The sequence below is a fragment of the Numenius arquata genome, chromosome 6 (assembly GCF_964106895.1).
Source record: "Numenius arquata chromosome 6, bNumArq3.hap1.1, whole genome shotgun sequence".
In the NCBI taxonomy this organism is placed as follows: Eukaryota; Metazoa; Chordata; class Aves; order Charadriiformes; family Scolopacidae; genus Numenius; species Numenius arquata.
Genome location: NC_133581.1, coordinates 68,653,138 through 68,672,153, shown reverse-complemented (window position 1 = coordinate 68,672,153; position 19,016 = coordinate 68,653,138). Strand labels below are relative to the sequence as shown.

Here is a 19,016-nt window from a genome sequence, read left to right as displayed (position 1 = left end):
TCCAGGGTCCAGTGCTGGGCTCCCCAGTTCAAGGACTGGGAACTACTGGAGAGAGTCCAGCAGAGGCTACAAAGATGATCAAGGGGCTGGAGCATCTCTCTGCTGAGGAAAGGCTGAGAGACCTGGGGCTGTTCAGCTGGAGAAGAGCAGACTGAGTGGGGACCTCATCAATGCTGATCAGTATCTAAAGGGCGGGTGGCAAGAGGATGGGGCCAGGCTCTTCTCAGTGGTGCCCGGTGACAGGACAAGGGGCAACAGGCACAAACTGGGACATGGGAAATTCCATTTGAACATGAGGAAAAACTTCTTTCCTGTGAGGGTGGCAGAGCCCTTGAAGAGGCTGCCCAGAGAGGTGGTGGAGTCTCCTTCTCTGGAGACATTCAAAACCCTCCTGGACATGTTCCTGTCCAACCTGCTCTGGGTGGACCTGCTCTGGCAGGGGGTTGGAATGGATGATCTCCAGAGGTGCCTTCCAACCCCTGCCAGTCTGCGATTCTGTGACAGGGACCGTGAGCTCAGCTCAGCCTGCCACAGAGAAGAACTCGTCATGTCACCCTCATTCCCAAACAGCAAGGGGCTTTGCAGAATTTTGTTCAAATATCCAAACAAACCGCTGGGGAAAATCCTGAAAGCAGTAATTTGTGAAAGTAAGGGCTGCATTTGCCCACCCACCGTTCACCTCACCTGAGCATGGATGTGGCATTTTAAAAACTTAATCAAGGAAAATTAGTTTCTATGGCAACTAATGGCGCATTTAATAGATCAAGTGATGAGTGCCGTGTATAAGAATGCTGCAAATTACGAATAGCAGGGATACATCAAATGTTACCCCATCCCTGCACAGATAACGAGTAGACACCCAACCATGTGTTGGGGTGCTCAGAGCTTTCTGCATAATTAGGCGTGAGGCTACCTTTAGGGGAACAGCAGCAAACACAAGTGTTTGTAATTCTCTTTCCTTTCAATAATTTCTGTAGCCTTATGTTATTTTCCCCAAAGGCCTCACTGATGCTGATTAAACCTCAACAAATTTTAAACAAATTTTGAAACAGTTTCCATTTTGAAAGCGCAACCACTCCCAATACATGAATTTCCCTATCTCCACCCGCCAGTAACGAATTTTAGGGATAATTTTGTGGCACGTGGTGGGAAGCTGGTGAGAGGAGACAGGATTTCAAAGAGAAGCCCTTATAGAGCAGCATCACTTCGACACAACTTGGAGAAGATCACAAGCTGCCCGGGAAAGTCCTCAGCCTGTCACAGAGCTACACTCATTGATCAAGAAGTTAAAAGCAACGCCTGGAAAGACAAAAAAAAAAAGGCATAAACGTGCGCTTTGGTGAAGCGGGCAGGAGCGCTGACATGAAAGAGAAGAAGAAAACACTCATTCCTCCTCCCAGACACCCACCATGGGCAGCCTCAGATCACGCAGGGTGTCAGGAGAAGGCTAACCAGGCAGCAGAGCAGCCTGGCCCCACGGCATGCAGACCCACACCAGCCCCACCAGCTTTGGTTCTTCAAAGCCATGAGCACACCCTTGTGACAGAAGCCTGGGCTACCCTGGGGCAAGCCAAAGGCACTCTTATGGAGAAAGGCACACTCGCTCCGGTCTCACCCCTGCCCTTCTCCCCAGGAAGAGTTTTTGGATCTACAAGCACTCCCTTGCAGGCATTGCCATGCACAAAAAGGAATACTTATGTGTAGGTGTGCCCTGTATACAGAACTTGGATATTCAGGAGCCACCTTGCAAAACCAAGGAGGAAGACGCCTCTGCAGCCTCCTGAGAGACTGTTTTTCCTCTCTCTTTTTATGTCCCAGGGGAGCTTTTAATGTAACAGAAAGGAAAACCAGACAGACACTGTGCTGGTAACAGTAGTCCCACAGTAAAGGAGGCTGCAGCGGAGCAAGATCTCCTCAACTTAGGGATGGTCCATGGGATGGTGAGGGTTGAGAAGAAAGATGGTGAGCGCCTGGGGTGGCAGAGCACATAGAAAAGCCTAAGGGGACTCCTTGAGGACCACGTCCACTCACAGCAATGTACAGCAACACTCTGAGGGTCACCTGTAAACACCTCTCGAAGCCACGAGTCACTTCTAGGCCTACAGGAAGGCTACGACTAGACAAACATCAGACAAGAAGTCCTGATTTCCCCTACAGCCAGGCTGGTTCAGCTGGGTCCTGATGAACCTCACCCAGGCTCAGCTTCTGAAGCTGACCCATCCTGTAGCGCTGGCATCTTCTCCAGCCCATCACTAGGTCGGGCACAAGCCCGCCTGCTGTCTGGCTGAGACTGTAAAGAGGACCCAGAGGAGGAAAGTTCACTGGAGAGTTTCCTCTACCAACCATTACATACTTGGCTTTCAAACTGACTCTCAACAGTTGTGGAGACCTGCTGTGAGCTCAGCATCAGGAAAAAAAGGTGAATGCAGCTAATTAGCCCCAAAACAAAAAAAAAAGTTCTTTGTTAAGTAGAGCACATGATTTTAAAGAGACTTTAATTTTGTAGGTGTAATTCACTGTAGCTCCAGACCCTGAGCTATTAAGGTGCTCAATTACCAAACTCAGCTTGCAAATCAGGAAGAGGACTTTCTGCTTGAGCTTTTGCACCCACTCTTAAATGCCGTTCCCCAAACTCAAGGTTTGCAGAAGGTACTTCCACAGGTTTGCTTTGAGGACACTAAATAAAGCCTGTTACTAACACCAGCCTTATGTGTTGAATGATCTTTTTCCTCGAGCACTGCCGCCTGGCTCCCGGACCTCGCTGAGCAGAACAGCGGCAAATGCTCCGTTAATGAACCAGTACAACGTTTGTCAAGACTGAAGCCCAAAATTCACCTGTCATCTCCATGCAATGGGGACTGCACACGAGTTTGCGGGAGGAACTGGTGCTCTTGGCATCCCTGCAGAGAGGCACCACTTTCCTGCTAAGATCCTAGCCCCCACGCCATGAACCGCTGCCATACCAGCATGGCATTTCTACTCCACAATACATCTAGGAACCTTTATTTCAGGCAAGAACCCCTAAGGGTCCCTTTTCCAGTTGCCGCAGAGGTGTGAGGAGCAGCACAGGACAGCAGTTGGCCAAGACTTGAGTTTACTGCAGAAAATAGGGGATGTACGTATATCCCAGCCTCAGAGTTTTTAAAAAAGAACGCAACAAAGCAGGCTATGGCAATTCATTAATCCAAGTGATCTGGTAAAACCTTACAAAGACTTCAAGCCAGCAGTAACGCTGACAGTGCAGACTCTGTATTTCAGTGGCCAGCATCTCCTGGGAGTCATTACTGCAGCGTGACTTAGTTACTCGCTGTTACTGCCGTTGTGGGAGAGGTAAACGTGATACAGCCCCAAGAAGCAAAAACACAATCACAGAATGATTTGGGTTGGAAGGGATCTTAAAGACCATCCAATTCCAACCCCCTGCCCTGGGCAGGGACACCTCCCACCAGACCAGGTTGCTCCAAGCCCCCTCCAACCTGGCCTTGAACCCCTCCCAGGGATGGGGCAGCCACAGCTTCTCTGGGCAACCTGGGCCAGGGTCTCACCACCCTCACAGCAAAGAATTTTTTTCTGATATCTAGTATCTCACCTAAATCTACCCTCTTGCAGCTTGAAACCATTACACCTCATACTATCACTACATGCCCTTGTATAAAGTCCCTCCCCAGCTTACTTGTAGACCCCCTTCAAATACTGGAAGGCATCTATAAGGTCCCTGCATCCCACCAACAGATCTGGAGATCGAGGCAGAGGTCCGTGACACACCAGCATCTGCAAAGGCCACTTGAAAGAAAGGATACAGGACAGATGGTCTCACCACCTGACTCAAAACACACTTTCACCACTTCATTTTCTCCTCAGTTAATGCATGTTTTCTGCCCACTCCTGATTTTGAGGGGGGATTACAGTGACCACCAATAGGGGATTTTATAAGTACCCAGTGCAGGGTTGCTGACTTCTTACCGCATTCAGAACAAAAGGATTTTCTGTGTTTGCCAATAAAAATTGAAAAAGTTTGAGAAACACATGCAAGTTGAACAGCATTCTTAGAATAGATACATAATTACATATTTTATAAACTCACTTCCCAGGGTCTAATAAAATATCATTTTGAAAATAATTTCCATAAAATTTGCAAACCAAATACGATAACCTTCTGTGCAAAAAAAAAAAACAGTAAAAAAATTGAAGTACAGAAAATACTGGCAATTACCACAAAATGTGGATGGAAGTCTCCTGCAGAAAAAAGAAAAATAAAAATGTATTTTCACCACTTCCATCTGCAAGGAGAATAGGAAGCATCCAGCCCGACACTTCCCCTCAAACCCGGCTCATATTGAAGGCTGCCTGAACATGAGAATCCAACAACAATATATTGTCAAATTCTTATATAAATTCTGCACGTATGAAAAGGAAGGCTTAAAAATGAATGCTGTAATGCCCCTTCCAGTAGCCACTGCCTCTTGGTCACAACAGAAACCCACTGCAGACCTCTCCCAAAGAACCAGGCCCATAGAGCAGAATGCATTCAAGAAGCGAAATAAATAAAAACCGTACACTATCTGTATTTAAAATACCCAAGAGTAGTTACTGGCAGGTAAGACTAGCTGATTCTACGTGAACCCTGATCTCCTACCTGACCCTGATCAGTGCTTTTTCTCAACAGCCCCACTGAGAAAAGCAACATAAACCGTGGTGAGATCCACCAAGTCTTAGAATCATAGAATGATTTGGGTTGGAAGGGACCTTAAAGATTATCTTGTTCCACCCCCTGCCCTGGGCAGGGACACCTCCCACCAGACCAGGTTGCTCCAAGCCCCATCCAACCTGGCCTTGAACCCCTCCAGGGATGGGGGAGCCACAGCTTCTCTGGTCAACCCGGGCCAGGGTCTCACCACCCTCAAAGCAGATGAGATATTAGGAAGAAATCCTTTAAGTCTTGCTTAAGAGAAGCCAAATTTCATGGGCAACGAGTCCAAGGGTCTGCAGCTCCCATGGAGTTTCATGGCAACGTGGCAATGCAAGAGCTATGGTGTCTTAGCCTCTTTTCCTTGCTTTCTGGAGCATTAAATTTGAATGGAAATTTAATAGGAAGGTGATAAAAAGGTTAATGTTCAAACACAGCCCTGTCAAGCCTCCTGTATTCTGCTCCGAAATCACCCATCTGAGACCACCAAAACTACCCCCTGCTCTCAGGCAATTAATCTGCAAAAACTACTTTGAGTCTCAGAGCACTGTAATATGAGAGCGAGCGTGAGAGCAGACCGAGGTGCCAGCTGACAAAGAAATTCTATAAACAGGTAAAATTAAGAGAAATCAATTTTCCATCCTGAATCCCAGATGAGAAAATTGAGGTTTTTATGAAAAAAAAGCAGCTGTGTGGTTGCTTTCTTGAGGAGACGTGTTGGTTGAACAGACTTTATTTTCTTTTGATTCAGCAGCATCATAAGCTTTGTTACTGCTCGAGACAGCACCTTTTATAAGTGGTCCAAAGTGTTTCCTGATGGATACCAGCCCCACTCGCTTTGAAGCTGCCTCAAGCCTCCAGGGCAGCAGGTTTGAGAGGGATCTTTGATTTCAGCTCCAGCAAACCTCACACCTTTGCCGGAGCAGATGGAGGAGATGGTTTGAGAAAGAACCATTCTCCAAGGAAGACCCACTGGAAGCATCAGTCTACCTTCACCCTGCTCTTTTCTGCCCGCACGTATGTCCTACTTGTCTCCACCCAAATGCATAGCCGTGCCAAAACCTGCTGCTTTGGATCTTAAAAGTTGTTAAATAAGCGTGGATGAGAAAAGTTTAGGAAGGCGGAATGAATCCAACTTTACTAACAGGCACCGAGAAACGTGGACTTGTTTCAGGGAGGTGGCTGGAAAAGGCAGCCAGCCTGGGGCAGATCCCGTCTCCCCCATGCTGAACAGCATCATAATTTTAATACCACCCTAAAAAAAAGCCCTGAAAAGCAGCAGGGTGTCCTCAAGGTGGGAAGTGCTCCCTCCATGCTTCAGTTAAAACATTATCATCAAATTTTGTGAGCAAGGTCTGTATCAATCCAAAGTCTCCCACTTGGCTCTTCCAACCAGGAGCCACCAACATCTCCCCATCATCTCCCCTGACAACATTCCATGAGCCACCAACATCCCACAGCATGGGCAATGTTGGAGCGAAGAGGACAACCAGCCACGGGAAAGAATACAAGAGCGGGACAATAAATACATCTCATACCTTGTGGGACACCACAAATTAAACTTCATAACAGCAGCACTGATTTGAAAACTGCTCTCATTTTGGGGTGTTATCAAAACATGTGGACGCTTGGCCCAGCCTTTCTTTTTTCCTTTCATATTTTTTTAGGGCTTTTTTCTTCTTCATCTGGCAAAGACTAGACAGAGATCACTTAATTTAAAAGAAAAATGGCTTGTTTTATACCATGGCTTTAATGTGTGACTGCAGCTGAGAGAGTGCAACTGTGCGCAGTTAAAGTAGAGTTTTCTACGACACAGCCTGACCTACGCCTTCCCTGGAACCAGCACAGGCTAAACTTCAACTTCTTTATTGTCAAATCTTCTCATTAAACTCGGAACAGCTCTGGAATAAAGGGCAGAGAATCAGCACATCTCTCCTTCCTAGAGGAACATCACTCGTCTGCAGACTGGAGCCCTCCGGTGCATCCCGTCTCCCCAGCTCCCACCCCGGCCAACTGCGCTTCACAGCTCCCTCCTGTCCCATGCCATCGCAAGAGGGAGGTCTTTAATTCATCGCCTTTCCAAGAAAATCCTTGCAAGGCAGTCTAGTGTTCAAAACCTCATACAAATCTGTACGACACGTGGTTATCTCTGCTCACACAGATGCACCCGCAGCTCTCGGTACCCTGCAGAGCAAGAGAAGGGGACGCAGCAGAAGGCAAAGTGGCAGGAGAGGGAACAGAGAGCGGGGCTGGCTCAAAGAACCAAGGGAAAGATGGAAAAGGAAAAGCAGAGCAGGTGGAGAACAAAGCATTGCACTTTTCCAGGTCTTAAAAGGTCCTGATCTGAAATACCCTGTTAACGGGGTACCCTGGGCAAAGGCAGGGGGGTGACAGGGGGACGCAGCAGGGCAGCGGCAGCCCAGGCTGGCAAGACTTTGATGCTGTAAAATAGAGTTACACTTGGAAAAGTATAGTTTCTTTCTGGGTTTTTTTGTTTTGTTTTCTGCAGGGCTGCAACACTGTGGTTCCAATGACATCCAAAACCAACGACTCCCCCAAGCCCTCCTGTGCCTCCTCTCCAGCTGTTCACTCTGGTGCCTACTGTCCACATTCAGCCTCCTCATATTTGTTCTTCCTTTCCTTCTACCAACCTCCGTGGACCTCAAACACTCACGTATCAGGACCTCATGTTAAAGTTCAATATTAACACGCCGATTTTAATGTCACACTCCTGGACAGTCATTCGAAAAGAGTCATAAACTTTTCCACTGTTGATGTTTCTTCTGCAACATCCCAATACCAAACCAACAGCCGGGACAATTCCCCCCATCTCTACCACCCTGCACCAGTCTAGTCCTTTGCAGAAGATGGAACCAACCCAAGAAGACTCAGAGACAGACAGGGCCGAGGGAAGGTGGGGTGACCAGCGGGCACGGCGGGGGCTCACCTGTGGCCGAGGATGGCCGGTGACCAAGCAGGTCAGCTCCAGCGTCTCGCCCTCGCGGATGGTGTAGACCCTCTCCGAGTAGCGTTCCTCCTCGATGTTGCAGGCCAGGCCCGAGTGCACGATCCGCACGGTGGGGGGGGCTGCAAGACCCAGAGAGAGAGACCAGGTGAGCATCATCTCCCGCATCCCCAGGGGCTTGTTCAGACCCCCCTCCAGGCACCCTCACCTACCCCTAGATGGAAGATCCAGGCTGCACCTGAGCATTTTCCCCACGGAAAATACTCCTGTGCTTACTCAACACACGTACCCTCGGCTCCAGAAGAGATTTCCACGGTATTTATTAATGCCCACCAATCCCCTGGCACAAAACCACCGCAAGCTCATTTGCATTCCAGTTATTTCTGTTTCCGTTTCCAAATCAACTCCGCGTTATTGTTCTTTTTTATTATATATCTTTCTAAACGCATTATCACACTCGTTATGCAAATGAGAAGCCTCAATTAAACCATTAAAATTAAGCCGGAGAAACAGCGCGACGGATGCTGCTGCCTTTGAACGTCGATACCCAAATCCTGTCACAGTCAGAGGGATCAGGATTTGGACCACGGGGTTAAGTTCAAGCAGAAACCTTACTTTAATTTTCTTGTCTATGCAACCTGAAGTACAAGCTGTTACGCCGTTTTACATGTTGTACATGTAGGAAAACTGCAATGTTGTTGCTAATACCACAAATACAAATTACTGCTCTGTTTCAACAAGTCTCCAAAGAACGCTCCTGGCTCTATGATTTTTCTTTGTTTCTTTGAGTTGAGTTTGAGTTGAGTTAGAGTCCTACTGACAAATAAAGTAACATAAACTACACAGCAAATGAGATAAAGGGTAATTCTCGTGACTTATAAAGATCCAGTATTTCACCCTCTCTGCTCAAAAGTGTGCAGCTCCTATTCAGCAAAAGTGGATAAACTTTAAAATCCTAATCAAAGTCCTAAGTCCCAACCAGAAAGCAGAACAATTAGAGCTGAGCCCAACAGGACTCAAAGCCCTAGAGCTCCCAGCCCCATTTCCCATGGGCAAGAGCCATGTGGTGCTGGGAAAGCATCCGTGTGATCTCCCCTTCATCCCTTCCACCAGCAGCAACCACCCACCCACGTCCACAGCCCCATTTCTGTGGCTCTGTGCTGCACATCACCTCCCTCTCGCACCCGTCTACGGCTTCTTTGATCAATTCGCAATTTTTTGGCTAACACCCACGTGGGATTCCTGGTCTGTCTCTCTCTGGCACCCCTGCAGAACCTCCTCACCACCTTCTCATTACTGGTCCAACCCACAGAAGGCTCCCAGCTGACGCAGCCCTTGTGGTACCAAGTGCTGCCCAATGCCTACGCTGGATACCAGCCTGCTAATAATCCAAATTTCTGACCCTCACCCTTCAGAGGGTGAAGAAAATGAGACTCAAGCAAAGAACCCTGAGCAGGAGAGTGTCAGGTCAACTAAATGAATAGGAAGAGAACAATTATTTCAGGCTGTAATGACTAAGACTGATATTCCCAGCTACCTTGCATCGCCCCGTCCATCTCAGTCTACTATATTTAGATCATTTTTCAATGTGCTCGGCCTAGGGTAACCTCTTCAGTTAACCTCAAGAAACCAGTCCTCAGTGAAGCCTCTCTGAGCATGGAGCAGGCAGAAGAGCTTGTGCAGGGGATGGATGTTTCCTTCATTACTGGTGTGATACAGGTCCAGAAGACCATCAGATCAGCAGACACAACAGCTTGGTGGGGCCACTCAAGACTAACCATGTGGGCACAAGAGTAAACAGCCCCCCCTGCACTCACAGCCTCCCCATCAGGCAGGAGCGGCCCAGCAGCTCCAGCAGATCCTCCAGTGAGCTCTGCTCCTCAAGCCACCACGCACGAAGTTTCAAAGACCCATCAGCTCCCCCCTTCCACTCCTTCGCTGGCAGCACCCATTTAGAGAAGGTGAGTACAGGTTAATGACTGATGCATCCCTGCTCTTGGCAGTTTTATAATCCAGCAAAAACTGCTCCCTAGCATCAGTTATTTCCAAGTACAGCGCAAGGACTGAATATACACAGTGGACACATTTAGTCAGACAAGTATCTCCACCTGCCTCCCTACACAGCAGGTGCCCCAGCTTTAGAATCATAGGATGGTTTAGGTAGGAAGGGACCTTAAAGTTCATCCAGTTCCAAACCCCTGCCCTGGGCAGGGACACCTCCCACCAGAACAGGTTGCTCAGAGCCCTGTCCAACCTGGCCTTGAACCCTTCCAGGGATGGGGCAGCCACAGCTTCTCTGGGCAACCTGGGCCAGGGTCTCACCACCCCCACAGCAAAGAATTTCTTACCAATATCTCATCTCAATCTCCCCTCTTTGAGTTTAAAACCCTTCCCCCTCATCCTTCAGAGGTGAATCATAGTTTGGGTTGGAAGGGACCTTAAAGATCATCCAGTTCCAGCCTCCTGCCCTTTCCCCCTCATCCTGTGGCTCCCCTCCCTGATCCAGAGTCCCTCCCCAGCTTTCCTGGAGCCCCTGTAGGGACTGGAAGGGGCTCTAAGGTCTCCCTGGAGCCTTCTCTTCTCCAGGCTGAACAACTCAAAACTATCCTTCCCTTAGTAGCATCATTCCAGGCTGCTCTTCCCATGAAGCTAACTGTCCCTCCTCCAAGGACAGAGATGTCCTTATCTAGGAGTCAGTCTCATGTGTCACATCTTGAAAGAAACTGTTGATTCTTAATTATTATGTTTTTCTAAATAGAGCAGCAGCATTAAAGCTCAGTGTACTGCGGCATTCCCTGGGCAAGGAGAGCTGCTCCCCTTTCGCACACCTCAAGAGTTCAACTTTGTGGGACACGGAGCATCTCCCTTGTCTTGCCATGCTCAGCCGCTGTACAACGGGGCTCTGGGCCACCACTGGGGCTTCCAGCATCTCCCACAGTACAAATAATAAAATACTGAAATGCTAAGGCAGAACCACAGAGCAGAAAGGTAAAACAAGGTTCAGCACAGATCAGGAGACTTCTGGTAAAATTAGAAGAGTCAGCAACATTATGCCAACATCCTGCTGCCTTTTAAATCCTTATTACATTAATATTACATTTACATTCATATTATATTCATAAAACTTCAAATTACACTTGAAGTGTCCTTCATTTTCACGTCTATGCCACTGCTCCATACCCATTAGGTCTGGGAAGGTGATACAGAAAAGAAAAAATACCCCCCTGTGTATTATTATGGCGAAAGAATACACTGCTTTAAGAGAAGATCAAACGAATAAAGGAAAATAAAAAAAAAATACTCTTACTTCTTTAAGTTTTAAAGTCTCATGGTTCAGAAGATATTGCGTAATTATGAAATGTCACCTCCCTCTCTGCTGCAGGAATACCCATTACAGCTGCTTCTGAAATATGCCTCCAAGGATTTAATACCAGGCGAGACATTACAGTAATATATACTTGGCATTTATTTTGTTTGTGGCGTTTGGGAAGAATTTGTCCTATGACTATAGACAGTAAATACTGCATGAAGGAATCCATCGTGGTGCCGTTCCCAGCAACACGCAAGGAAAGTGTCGGGTCAGAAGGAAAAGCTATAGCCTCAAAACCAAGACCAACCCCACCAAGCTTCTGCTGCAAAGAATCTCATGGGCCACGAGATTTCTTTCTTCAAATGAAAAATGGTGCCAGCCTGACCTTTCACCGCATCTCGTTACATATTGATGCTGCATCGGTCCCCTTTATTGGCTGCTCTTTCCCAGCAATTTCAATTTATTTCCCTTCCCTGTCTCTTGTACACGCAAACACGCCTACACGAGAGATCAGCTTTCAACTTGCAACAAGTTCCCCAGACACTACAGACCTGGGGAGGGGAGGGAAAAGAGTCATAAAAATTTCCGTGAAGGCAAAATTAGAAATGTCCGAAGTTGAATATGTATGCAGGTATCTAGACAGATGTAATAAAAAAAGGACAAAGGACACACGAGAGGCTGCGGTGAATGATAAGTAACTTCGAAGGAAACACGCAGAATAAAATTTATTTTCCAAAGCTGTGCAGAAGTAAGTAGAAAAAAAAAGGGTTGTGTTACTTTGTTTTTTCAAACCAAGCTGGTCACCCAGAAAAAGCGAAAAAACAGGTAAACAAGTGAGAGTTCGTGTAGAACTCAGAAAGGAGATGCTTCATGTCTTACGGTACATTTTTGGAGCTCTGGCGTGAAGAAGAAACCTCAGACAACTAGTGGTCTCCAGCCTGCCTGTCTGGATCAACGTGCTGGAAACTCTCCTGACCTTAATCACAACTTTTACAATAATTGGTATTTTTCTAAAAAAGCTCAACTGCTGTAATCTTATTAATAAATGATCATTTCACCTCTTATTGAAAAAATATTTTATACTGTGTGATTGTGATTGCACTCTTTCCTAATGGCTCAAAACAGAAGACATGAAGAATCGACAAAGTATTTAATTCAACATTTCAAAGTTAATCTCAAAACTTTCTAGAGCATGAGATATTTGTTCACATGTGACTTTATAACACCATTAAATTAAAGACAGATCGAAGCACAACTGATTTTTTTTTTTTTTTATAAGAGGGTTGAACCTCCACACAAACCATCCTCAGCTTCTCGGTCTTCCAGTGACAGTTGGAAGGTGAAGCCTTTCTCCTCCTCCTTTTCCACATGTGCCCAGAACCTCCATCTTTTCAGTATCTATTGATTCATCCTGGATCTATGTGCCTGGACTTGGATGCACCAGACCCAAACCAGCAAAGAAGCAGCACAAAACCCTTGCAAGAGTTTGCTCTTGTGCTTCACCAGCACCAAACGAGGTCCCTGCCAGCTTCAGAGGACCTCCAGCAGCTCACTGCAATTAGCAGGAGAGCAAGATTATGCCAGCTCATGAGGTCCAAGTGACCACTTTATTACTCCAAATTACTTTAAATAAGAAAGAAGACCTTAAAAGAGACAAGGGTCTCAGCCCATGTTCATCAGAGGGCCGCAAAGATGCTGTGAGGGCTGGAGCACCTCTCCTATGAGGACAGGCTGAGAGAGTTGGGGGGGTTCAGCCTGGAGAAGAGAAGGCTCCAGGGAGACCTTATAATGGCCTTCCAGTACCTGAAGGGGGCCTACAGGAGAGATGAGGAGGGACTCTTGATCAGGGAGAGGAGCCATAGGACAAGGGGGAAAGGGCAGGAGGCTGGAACTGGATGGTCTTTAAGGTCCCTTCCAACCCAAGCCATTCTATGATTCACCTCTGAAGCATTATCATGGCCTTTTCCCCATCCCTCTCTGAACTGGAGCATACCCACCATTCCAGACACAGATACCGACTGACAGCAACCATATGCCGTAGATCATAAGTTTTTAATACTTGCCCAGCAGGAGGAACAATAAACAGCAGTGTAATGACTTGTAAAGGGGAGAAAAAAATTAAATAAATCTATCTGTTCCTAGAAACAGCATTATGGTTCCCCTAACTGAATAGATACTCTGCTGATAAGCTTTGTAGTGTCAGAATTAGGTCAGGCTGTGACAGTAGTGTTGGGAAGCAGCGGCATGATTTAATTAGCTCGGTGCCTTCTCGTGTTAGTGCTATCAATCAAGGAGGCTTCCCGAGCTCCGGAACCGCAGTTTAAGTCACAAAGATACGGGCAAATATCAAGCAACGTGGCAAAAATCAGTCCAAAGAAGGGGGAAGAAAGTTGACTTCGTTCTTCTCTTGGTCGTCTGGTGGGTAAGGTCAGAGGGGAGTACACAGTAGATGCCACCACGTGCATAAAGGGAAATGTAGGCAGGAAATATTTCGCACTGATACACAGGATCCTTTTAAACGATGGACCTTTTCCTGCTATCACTTACTTATTAAGGCTAAGTAACATATGACCATAATGCGATTTAAAAAAGAAAATATAAAAAAATAAAAAGAAACACCAAAATTAAGATATTAAAGAGTTTTAACCAAATGTAATAATTTAAAAATTTCCACAAGAAGACCTGGGCTTGCTCAGAAGCGCTTTGCAGGATATGGGTTGAACCAGGAATGTCACAACTGATTTCTAATGGCCTTTATAAGGGCAAGCCCCTCGCGCAGGTCCCCATCGCACAGTCTCTAGCCAAAGGCTTCCTTTATTAGGTACTTAGCATTTGTCTCAGCTGGGACTCGAAATGATGAATGTAAATCAATACCCTGAATATGTATTTAATAAAAACTAGTCATATAACATTTCTCATTCCCCACTTCCCCCAAAGAATACTAAATTTCCGAAAAAATTCTAAAAAGCTGGTCCGATAATAAATTTGCTAGTGGACTGAATGTCACCTAACCTCCAGTTGGAAAAGGACATCACAAATCCCACATCACCTACACAAAAATACTCTAAACACTGCGCTGATGGGAACTATCGCCACGGGGCAGTGCATTCATCATGGCAATACCACTGAGATTCCCAGTCACTTCATTTGCAATTAGGAGAATTAAGAGCTAATATGAGCACGGGAAAACTTCACTCAAGAGTTGCAAACTCATCTGGAAATACTATAAATTTTCTCTTTAGAAATACAGGGAGAGTTGATGAGTAAAGTGGGAGTAAGTGCTTCTGCTCTTGAACCTACATCTGCTCTAGTGTCCCTGTCCCTTTCATCAGGGCCATGTGGCAGAAGGACACCACAGCCACATGCATACACAGAGACCAGGGAGTGGCCGAGCAGAGATTGGTCTGGAGAACACCTGGTTCTCCAGGGAGTTCTGTACACACACAGGGATTTGTCCTGCCTGGAATCTGCTGAAGGATTGGGGTATGTATTTTCCTGGAGGAGAAGACGCATTTTATTCATGACAAATACATTCTACATTTTCCAGCAGAATGATTACAGGTCTCCTATTTCATACATATATATATATATAAAATTTTTAATTACATTTTAAGTAATCCTGCAAGTTCCACAAACCATGAAGGTCTTCTCATCACTCAGATTAAAGGAATTAACTACAGAACCCGAGTTCTGATATTGTCCAGAGTTTACTTCTCTCACCATTGTTTTCCAACAAGGTCTCGACCGCACCTCTGTGCAAGTGGAATTTTTCACCAGCAAATAACTGTGGCCAGAGATGATTTGCGAGGAACTGTAACTCTGAGGCTCTCCTTGCCTGGCAGCAGCCCCAAAGCAGATGGTTTCCGATCTAACTGGTGCTGTCTCAGCCTGCAGTTATGGGAGCACAAGTGTAGAGCATCCTTTGCAAAAAGCTCTTTTAATGTGAGTTTTCTATGAAACTCAGAAGGAAATAGTTCCTAAAAACAACAAAAAATTAGTTTCTAGTAAGCTCTAACCATTCAACAACTCAATACTTATTTGTTCTCAGTGTTTATTTGTCCTTAAACATTTCTCCTCCTTTGTTTAGCATTGCAAAGCAAAGCTGGGGAGCAAAGCTGCTCTCTTCACAAATGAACTGAAAAGACCCAAATGAGCCAGGGAAGACCCAAAGCAACCCTGTTGGCATTTCAGCCTCTTCTCTGCTCAGCCTGCCATGACAGCCACCACGTCCACCCAAGTGGGACAGCCCAGCTTTGAAAGACTTCCCAACCACCACAGGTATTTCCGTAGGTATGAGTTAAAGCCAGGCTCCTTCTTCTATACAGGGAATTAACTGATGTCAGTGCATTTTTATTTTCCTTAAGGATTTTTGTGGATTGTCCTGGAATATCAGACATATCATCACGCCTCAAAGAAAACCTTTTTCCTGATGCATACGCATTTCTTGTACTAACTCTGCCTCTTTCTACCTCAGTTGAGCCACCAGAGAGACCTCGCTGCGATTCCGTCTCCGCTGCCGTTTGCCCAGGAGCAAAGGGCTACCAAATGCAACCGCCACTGCTGGGTCACGATCGTGTCTCCCTGCCAAGGCAAAGAATTAAGAATAATTTCCTCGATGCTCTTGCAGGAATTTATCTCCTGACTTACCTCTTGCTCGCTCTTTCAGCCATCAAAAGGTCAGCTAATTCAATTCCAGGAGACAGACTGCTCTTCTCCGCGCTGTTGGACCATGAGCGTGCTCACGCTCTAATAAGATTTACAGATTTTGGCTGCCACGTTACCCTCCCAAAAGAAATCTGAGGACAACACAGGTACCTCCCACTCCAAAACACATATTCCATGCTTTCTGTATTAAAATAGTGGCCTCTGCAATTAGTACTTCTAAATTTCCCAGCCTCTTCCTTCAGTGCACTCAGAAAAATGACACTGCTGTGACTTTCTTGGTTAGTTCACAACACGCCAGGTTGATCCATCCTTTGCACGCAACAAATATGGCATCTTTCCAGGATGGCACTGATTTGGGGGGGGATTGTAAAGAGAAGAGGGAAACCTTCCCACACTCCATCTTTTTCCCCCGAACTGCTCTTTGAGCAGTTTGCAACCTACAGATTGCAGGCAGTGGGTTCAATGAATCTTCTAAAATAAGCAAAGAACTGATCTAACAAGTGACGGGCTTAATTGAAGCAACACTTTGTTGTTCCTGGCATCACAAAACAGATGATGTTGCCAGACCTGTTTCAACAGTATTATGGTCTAGCAGTAAACATGTCTTACTTATTTGGCTGTTCTGAGCACACAGTAATATGTTGACGTTCCCCTACCTAAAACGGTAGAGAAACATGAAAACCAAACACATTAAAAAACACCTCTTCAAAACGAATCTGGAATTCCTAACCGTTGGTCCCGTTCACACACTTTGACAAAAAGTCTTTCAGAAATGCATTTTTAACCAAGAAAACTCTGGTTCATGACAAACAGCACCAAGACGACGGATTCAGCCCTGAAGGAACAACATGTCTGTGTAACACTACAGAACTCAGGCACAGGTCCCAACACAACATGGCAAAGGTTGTGTCCCTCTTAGAAACCTGACGTTTCATTAAGCTGAGATTGTGTTGAATTACGGATGCAGCCAGAAAGGAATCAAGATCCACAGCAGGAGCTCTAGACAGTCACCAGGCCTTGCCCAGGACCAAGGATGTTCAGAGCAGGCCAACTCTGGACCTTCTTCCCATGGCCCATGCAGTTTTCCCTGTCCCACCATAACAACCAAAGATTCATTTGCTTCTAGTACCAGCTGGTGGAGAATTAGCCTGCCTCCACCTCCAATTCCCTCTGCAGCCAAAGAAGCAAGATCCATTGAGATTCACCCTGAGATGCAGAGACACACAGATCTATTAATTTGATAGTGCCACCACAACGCTACACCTTGCTCAAAGCCACGCCAAGGTCCACGTCACAGCACATTCATAACAGAGCACTTGCTGACGAACCAACGGAGTGCAACCAAGCAGATGACAGTTGGGGCTGGCATCCAATAAGAACATTAAAATGCCTTTCCCCAGGCCAATGCTTTAACATAATACTAGGACGTAGTGAACTAAAAATCACCGTCTGCTCTACAGATGCATACGTAGCTCCAGGATCCACAATGAGGTCAGCTGAGTCTAGGTGGAAAAGCTCCAAGCTCCGGCTTCCCTGGAGCTACCGAAGCCATTGGAACCCAGCCCATCCTGGTTTGCCGTCATGAAGCACAGCTTGGCAGTGTCAACACTTGGAAAAGCCATACCCAGCAACGCACGCCCAGCCAGGTCACCTCACCAGGAGGTTCATATCTGCGCTCCACCACCTGCAGATATGGGTCATGGCATCTCATTAGAGTAAGGATGGAAATACTTAAACGATGCAGAGCTCTGCTTAAACTCAGAAACTGGACCATGCTTGTACAGGAGCTGCTGGGTGCCTGAACCACCAGCTGTGGGAGAAAATATGGCTGAGAAGGGTTGACTAGAAGGAATCATAGACACATTTAGGTTGGAAAAGATCCTTAAGATCAGCAAATCCAATCATTAATGTAACATTGCGGGAGATGTGACAGAGGTCGTCTTGGGCACAGTGATCACAAAATGACAGAGTTTTCAATTCTTAAGAGAAGCAAGCAGCGGGGGTGAAAGCCCAGTGCAAGGTTTAATGTCTCATCTGGGCAAAAGCAATAAAAAACACAGTTTATGAGGGTGTCCCAAAGCATGAGGAAGTGCTGTAGGTGCTACACAACCCACACGACTGCCAGTAACAAGGATCACGTTGTCCTGAAAAAAGCCTGTTCTCACTTGGCTCCGCCACAAAAGTTTCACTCGATGCAGTACAGGACTCAGAAAGGGATACATTTTAGTTTGCTGACTGAAAAAAAAAGAGACAGTTTAATATTAAAGAGGAATTTTAAAATACATAACCTTACATGAATGCAAATGAAAAAAATGCTGCTTTATAGTGTGTTAAGCACAAATAAACAGCTTTTTAAACAGCAATTTGCATTTCTTGTGAGATAGCACAAATCTGTCCCAGTAAACAGCGACTATCAAGAATACAAACCTCCTTTCAGGAAGACAAATGATTTCTTGAATTAAAATTGTGTTTCCTGTACTTCAGTGTCTCACACCTCGTTTTCACATCTTTGTTTTGAAACACTGGGTGTAGGAGTAACTGCTGAATGACTGGAATATGTTCCATTATATAAAGCTAGAAACCTCTTACACCAGATTTTATGTATTCCAGGCACCACCAAATCTGTGTAATTCCTTTTAGCTTCACTAGGAAGAGAGTAACACAGTTAAAAACCAAACAAACATCCAAAAATACAACTCAGACAGCAGAAGCATCAAGAAAATGACTCATTTTTTTCTATTATCTCCTGTACTCCAAGATTTTAATTGTGTTCCAGGCTCATGCACCCCTAGCCCTAGGTATGGTGGGGTGGGAGGGAGCCTGCAGACCCCGAGTTTTGGTGGGTTTGGGGTCCTCTGCTCGGCTTCCACAGGCTCCAGCTAAACACCAGCCTGCCCAGGCTAAGCAGGATTAACCAAGCATGTTCTTACAGCTTGTGACCTCTGTTACCTCAGCTCTAAACACCAAGAGAAAAAAAAAAATTAAAACAAAAATAGTTATTTATGGGAACCTACTTGTTTGAAGCAACTGCCTAAATTAAATAATAAACCTTCAGTTTATTTGTGCAAGAGGTTGTCAGGTTCTTAAGACTAAGACCAATCCCTAGAGGAGTGGAAGCTCTCTTGATGCTCCACGAGGAGAGAAGCATTGCCCAAGGACAGAAGCAGCACCACACACAACCCACCAGTACCAGCAGTCGCCAAGAAGGAGCTCCCCAGTGCCCAACGGTGGCAGGTCCAGGAGCTCACAGCGCAACCTGACCATCACCAATCCCTGTGAAACCCACCAGCTCTAAAAAAAACGCTGCAAACTGGCCCAACCCTTTCAACATTAATTGGAACTGGGATTGACAGACAAAGCAGCAGAAACAAGAAATCACCTCCCCATAG

General features: G+C 46.1%; 1 protein-coding gene across 1 annotated transcript in view; it reads right to left on the bottom strand.

The window, feature by feature from the left end:
* The window catches only part of MDGA2 (MAM domain containing glycosylphosphatidylinositol anchor 2), a 361,261-nt gene that overhangs the window by 234,328 nt on the left and 107,917 nt on the right, over window positions 1-19,016 (bottom strand). The window contains exons 3-4 of the mRNA XM_074149599.1: window positions 13,407-13,458; window positions 7,635-7,774 (exon numbers count right to left, since the gene is read on the bottom strand). Of these exons, the coding sequence (XP_074005700.1) occupies window positions 7,635-7,774; window positions 13,407-13,458 (192 nt within the window). The remainder of the gene's footprint in view (window positions 1-7,634; window positions 7,775-13,406; window positions 13,459-19,016) is intronic.